The sequence below is a fragment of the Olea europaea genome, unplaced genomic scaffold (assembly GCF_002742605.1).
Source record: "Olea europaea var. sylvestris unplaced genomic scaffold, O_europaea_v1 scaffold8309, whole genome shotgun sequence".
Classification (NCBI taxonomy): domain Eukaryota; kingdom Viridiplantae; phylum Streptophyta; class Magnoliopsida; order Lamiales; family Oleaceae; genus Olea; species Olea europaea.
The window spans coordinates 1-6,777 of NW_019266751.1; the positions used below are offsets into that span (position 1 = coordinate 1).

The 6,777-nt window shown below is 32.0% G+C and overlaps 1 protein-coding gene across 1 annotated transcript; it reads right to left on the bottom strand.

Annotated features, from left to right (window-relative positions):
* Positions 1 to 5,673: 5,673 nt before the first annotated feature.
* LOC111391806 lies at positions 5,674 to 6,642 on the bottom strand. Its single transcript, XM_023017069.1, has one exon. It carries the CDS (start codon positions 6,531 to 6,533, stop codon positions 5,784 to 5,786), a length of 750 nt encoding a protein of 249 aa, XP_022872837.1. The 5' UTR covers positions 6,534 to 6,642; the 3' UTR covers positions 5,674 to 5,783.
* Between the last annotated feature and the right edge of the window lie 135 nt (positions 6,643 to 6,777).

Sequence of the window (6,777 nt, forward strand, 5' to 3'; positions counted from 1 at the left end):
GTTTGGACCGATCCATTTGGATAATTTTCTGGAAGTACTTTGTCCAGTTAGAAAAGCTTTTAGAGAAAGTTGACCGAAGTTGGTTTCCTCTAAAACGTATTTTTTTTTTTTTTTTTCACAAAAAGCTGAAGCATAATCTATTTCAAATAAACCCTTCTTTTAGATTGACATTGTTTATAGGATGAGTTGACGAGGGATGAGACTGAATTAGGTTTTTTGATTTGGGAAGTCTTGCTAATTTTTATTGTCTATACAGATTCGATGATGCAATTGAAATTCTTGAACTTATTGTCGGTATGAGAGAGGAAAAGCTCGGGACAGCAAATCCAGATGTGGAAGATGAGAAGAACAGGCTGGCGGAGTTATTAAAGGAGTCAGGCAGGGCTCGGAATAGGAAAAACCGATCTCTCGAGACCCTACTCGATTCAAACCCTAATACAAACACGATAAATAATGGTGCCATTAGAGTGTGACAAAGGTAGCTGTACATGATATCCAACAAACTATTAAAGATATTTATATCGCACGAAGGAAAAGAAATCAAAGGTATACTTACTTTATCCTGGGATTGTTTGAAAATTTGTATTGATTCAGGTCATGTTAGTCGTCAAAAGTGTCGTGTTCTGTAATTTTTAATTTATGATGGCGGTTTTTGTATATTTTCAGTGTTTATAAATGAAATTATTATATTCTTATACAATTATAAATTTAGAGAGTTAAAATTTTGAAATACTCCAACAAGTTTTTTATATTTAACAGTTAATTTTATTACTCCCAAAAAATATTTATTATTTCTTTCTATCTTTTATTTTAACTAGTTTTTCTCTAAATTATTAAATTGAAACATTTTGAATGCATTAACTTGGAGCATGATTTTAATGATTGACTCTTAATAATAGAGAATATCACATATTTAAAGAGTCTATCGAAGATGCTTTTAACGTATAATCTAATCTAATGCAGGTCTAGAGTCGTTTCAAGATGCCAATTATTTTGCAATGTGAAAGCAAAATTTGTGACAAGCTGTTCTAGAATACATAATACTAAGGAAACAAATATTTTAGAAAGACTTTGAGCCAATTTATATAATTTTTTATTTGTGCTTGTTTGGGAGAAATTATAAGTTGTTAAACTTATAAAATAATGAAAATATGGATAGTAGTCATGGATATTAAGAAATATGTGAAAAATTAACATAATTGATAATTCTATAGACCCAAGTTTGGTTTATGGACTTTAATATCATATCATGGCATTTATGTGCCGAATGGATTGAATTGCATTCCAAATTTGCATGGAATGAGAGTGCCTAATGACATCAAGCTACTCACACAAGATTTGAAAGTATGTCCATTATAATTTGAGAATAATTGAAACATATAATAATAACAACAACAACAACAACAACAACAACAATAACAACAACAACAACAACAACAATAATAATAATAATAATAATAATAATAATAATAATAATAATAATAATAATAATAATAATAATATATGTAGTAAAAGGTAAGTTTATTAGGGTTTAGAGGTAAATGACAATTATACCCTTGCAGCCCTAGAAATTATTATTATTGTATCCATGATTCTGCCCTATAAATATAGGGTTTTGGTTCTGAATAAAATACTCACAGGTCTATTGACTTCTTTCTATTCACTTCACTTTTCTTCTCTTTTCACAACACGTTATCAGCACGAAATCTTAATATTTCAAAATTTAGTGAAGATTCATGATGGATTGTTTAGATACCTGCTTAATTGATAGTGCAACTACACATACTATTCTTCAAGGCACAAAATAATTTTTGGACTTAATATTAGAAGAAAATAATGTTAATACAATATTAGGTGTATCGAACATCGTTGAAGGCTCCGGAAAAGCATATATTATTTTATCAAATAATACAAAATTATATATCGATAATGCACTTTATTCCGGCAAATCCAGAAGAAATTTGTTTAGCTTTAAAGATATCTGCTGCAATAGATATCATATTGAGACGATGCAAGAAAATAATATTGAATATCTCTGTATAACTTCTTTTGTATCTGGTCAGGAACAGATAAAAGAAAAATTTTATGCACTCCCATCTGATATGTATTATACATTTATAAAAACGGTTGAATTAAATAATATCACGAACCAGAAGTTCGTTGACACAAAAAGTTTTATACTTTGACATGATCGACTTGGACATCCAGAAATTATAATGATGGGTCGAATAATAAATAATTCACATGGACATCCTTTAAAAAATCATAAGATTATTTTACCTAATGATTATCCATGTGTAATTTGTTCGCAAGGCAAGTTAGTCATTAGACCTTCGACTACAACGGTCAATATTGAATCTCCAACTTTTTTGGAAAGAATTAATGGAGATATATGTGGGCCAAAAATACACCCACCATGTGGACTTTTTCATTGTTTCATGGTTTTATTTGATTCTTCTACTAGATAGCCACATGTTTGCCTACTTTCCACTAGAAATGTAGCATTTGCTAAACTACTTGCTCAAATTATAAAATTACGAGCGCAATTTCTCGATTACTCAATTAAGAGTATTCGCCTTGACAATGCTGGTGAATTTAGATCACAAGCATTCAATGATTATTGCATGTCAATTGAGATTGTACTTGAACATTCAGTTGCGTATGTCCATACACAAAATGATTTGACATAATCGTTTATTAAACGTTTACAACTTATTGCTAGATCATTACTTATGAGAACAAAGCTCACATCTTCTGTTTGGGGTCATCCAATATTAAATGCTGCATCATTGGTTCGTATTAACAACATATTATCAATATTCACCTTTGCAATTGACATTTGGTTATGAACCTAATATTTTTCACATACGGATTTTTAGTTGTGCAGTCCAAGTTCCTATTTCACCCCTACAACGTACTAAAATGGATCCCCAATGAAGACTTGAGATTTATGTAAATTTTGATTCACCATCAATTATTAGATATCTTGAGCCTTTAACGTGTTACTTATTTACTGCACATTTTACAGATTATCATTTTGATGAAATGACTTTACCAACTTTGGGAGGGAAAAAACTGAATACTAAAAAAAAAATAAGGTAAGATTATTTGGAATAAAATAATTCTATCTTACTTTGATCCTTGCAGCAATCAATGTAAGCAAGATGTTGAAAAAATCATTCATTTGTAAAGAGTTACAAAGAAATTATCCGATATATTTATTGACACAAGAAAAATGACAAAGTCATATAAATCAGCAGAAAATATTTCAACAAAAATTGATGTCCTTGTAGGAGAAGCTCCTGCAGCAAATGAATCTCAAATACGCCAAAAACGTGATTGACTAGTTGATTCAAAAGACTCTATGCCTAAAAAAAGTATAAGAGAAAAATCAACCAATTTTTTTGAAAGAAGTCACATTAGAAAAGATTGATCAATCAAATATTGAAAATATGGTTTCCTAAGAACCACAAGTGTCCGAAAAATGATATTTCAATAAATTATATGTTATCTTATAAATTATGAGAAAGGAATAATGTTGTTATAGACAATATTTTCGCCTTTAATATGGTTCTTGATATTATGCAAATGAGGATCCTGAATCACTGTCAGCTAAAGACTGTCAAAATAGAAATGTTTGGCCAAAAATGGAAAGAAGCCATACAAACAGAATTGAACTATTTGGAGAAACGAAAAGTGTTTGGACAACTCGAAAATGTAATCCCTGTTTGATCCAAATGAGTTTTTGTACGAAAGAGAAACGAAAAATAATGAAATTACAATGTACAAAGCTCGACTAGTAGCTCAAGGTTTCTTACAAAAGCCAGGATTTATTATGAGGAAACATATTCTACTGTAATGGACACCATCACTTTTAGATTCTTAATTAGTTTTGACCATGTTACAAAAGCTTGATATCCACCTTATGGATGTAATAACTGCATATTTGTATGATTCATTTGATAGTGACATATATATGAAAAGTCCCGGAAGGACTTAAGGTACCAGAAACAAACGATATATGCCCAAGAACTATGTTCTCAATTAAATTGCAAAGATCATCATATGGATTGAAACAATCTGGACGCATGTGGTATAATCGTCTTAGCGAATATTTGTTGAAAGAGGGTTGTAATAATGACGATGTCTGTTCATGTGTTTTCATAAAGAAAACAAATATTGGATTTGCAATTGTGACATTTTATGTTGATGATTTGAATTTAATTGGAACTTCTGAAAAGCTCAACAAAACTGCTGATTATTTGAAAAATGAATTCGAGATAAATGATTTGGGAAAAATCAAAATTTGTCTTGGATTGCAGATTGAACATCTCGCAGATGAATTATTTGTTCACCAATCTACGTACACAGAAAGAGTTTTAAAACATTTTTATATGGATAATGCACATCCATTGACATCACCTGTGGTTGTTTGATCATTTGATGTGAAAAATGATCAATTTCGCCCACTTGAAGATGGAGAAAAAGTTCTTGGTCCTGAAGTACCATACCTTAGTGTAATTGGAGTATTAACTTATCTTGCAAATTGTACTCGACCCGACATAACTTTTCTGTAAATCTCCTTCCAAAATATAGTTTTATACCAACTCAAAGACATTAGAATGATATTAAAAATATTTTTCGTTACCTAAAGTGTAATATTGATTTGAGATTATTTTATTCTCAAAAGTTGAGATCGGCTTTAGTAGGATATGCAGATGCAGGTTATCTATCCGACTCACGTAAAGCTAAATCACAAACAAGTTATGTGTTTACACATGGAGAAACGGTTATATCTTGGAGATCTGTAAAGCAATTCTTGACAGCAATATCCTCAAATCATTTTGAAATTATTGCAATCCATGAAACAGACTGAGAATATGTGTGGTTGAGAAACATGATCGATCATATCCAAGTATCACGAGGTTAATTTCAACAAATGATAGTCCAACAATTTTGTATGAAGATAATGCAGGTTGTATTGCACAACTCAGATGAGGCTATATCAAAAGTGGCAGAATGAAGCATATTTCTCCAAAAAATTTTCATACACATGAGTTTCAAAAGAATCGTGACATCGATATCCAACAAATACGCTCAAGTGACAATATGGTCGATTTATTCACAAAAGCACTGCCAATATCTACATTCACGAAATTAGTTCAGGAGACTGGAATGTGTCGACTCAAAGATCTTCAATGATCAACATTAGGGGGAGTAATTATACTCTTTTTCCTTCTATTAGGTTTTATCCTATTGGGTTTTCATAGCGGGGTTTTAATGAGGTAGTATTTATTTTTAGTACTCCAAAATAATTGTACTCTTTTTTCTACGTTTGAGTTTTTTGTCCTATTGGATTTTTATCAAACAAGATTTTAAAGAGGTAGATATTTTGTAATGTGTCATTCAATGTGGAGTGTTGTAAAATGTAAGTTTATTACGGTTTAAAGGTGAATAAAAATTATAGTCCTATAGTCCTAGAAATTATTATTGTTGTATCTTTGATTCTACCCTACGAATTCAGGGCTTTGGTTCTTAATAAAATACATACAAATCCATTGATTTCTCCCTGTTCTCTTCACTTTTCACAACAATATCGACTTAGACTAGTAAACTATGCTTTGTATTTACAAAATAAACAGATTTACAAACGACCATTTTTGTTTCCCAAAAATACTAAAATAATTTATCAAAAAGAAAATCAAACTCATACCTGATCAAATTGAACAACAATTTAATATTTTAATCACAGAAAGTGAAAAAAACAAAAAGAAAAAAAAAAATCATAAGAAGAACCCCACTAGATCTTTTCTGTATGGCAGGTACGACTTCGGCCGATCTCCGCCGTTTCTATCGTTTAGCGCTTCTGCTTTCGCTTTTCCCCCACCGAGAACCGGCGTTTCTAAGCTCTTTTTAATTTTCTCATTTTCCTTTTGTTTGCTCGGAGTTAAAATGTCTAGAGTACCCTGATCGCCATCACTGTGGCTCCTGTTCAAAAGGTTTTTAAACTTGCACCTCTTAGTGGAGCCAGTGGAGTTGCTCTTCTTGCACCGCCCTTCCGCTTCCCCCGACTTTGGCCTCCACGTGCAGTAGGTTTCCGCCGGAACTCCGTCGAGATCATCCACCTCCGATGGCGAAGAAGACGTCTTTTCACTCTGAATGAAAAGCTTCCTTAATGGAAGACTAATCGGAGCCTTAGACGAAGAATCCGAATTTCCGATCCATAAACCTCTATTGAAAATGGGGAAGACGGGTCGGATCTGACCGTTGTAGAAGATTTCATCAGCCGAAATTGAAGACGAAAATTCAGAATCACTGGTCACAAATGCGAACTCAAATTCTTCATCAACGTCATTTTTCGAATCAGCTTCATTTTCTTCTTCAGTTTTTTGATAAAGTTCTTCACATAATTCTTCAGAATTGAACTCTTCTCCATTGAATTCTTCAACCACCCGATCTGCAATTTCAACGATTTTACTATTGGAGTAGCTATTGAAGCTCGGAGAGATCGAGAGCATCTGACCGGTCTGCATTATCTGTATCACCGTGAGCAAAACAAATATGTAAAAATCAAAGAAAATTAAGTAATGGAACTCTCTTGAAAATTGTTTTATGACTTGGTGAGAGATTATATAGATAGGCGCGAATGGTTGGATAAACATTTGTAAAAGAGAGAAGAAAAAAGGCATTAGAAATATACGCGGGAGATGAAGGTTATGATTGTATGCGGTAAGGTGCATGTTAAATTTCTGATCATCTTTGAAAAATCCGTGGGTG

Excerpts from the sequence above, each read along its gene's own strand:
- LOC111391806 (XM_023017069.1), bottom strand. The coding sequence starts at position 6,533 with ATGCAGACCGGTCAGATGCTCTCGATCTCTCCGAGCTTCAATAGCTAC.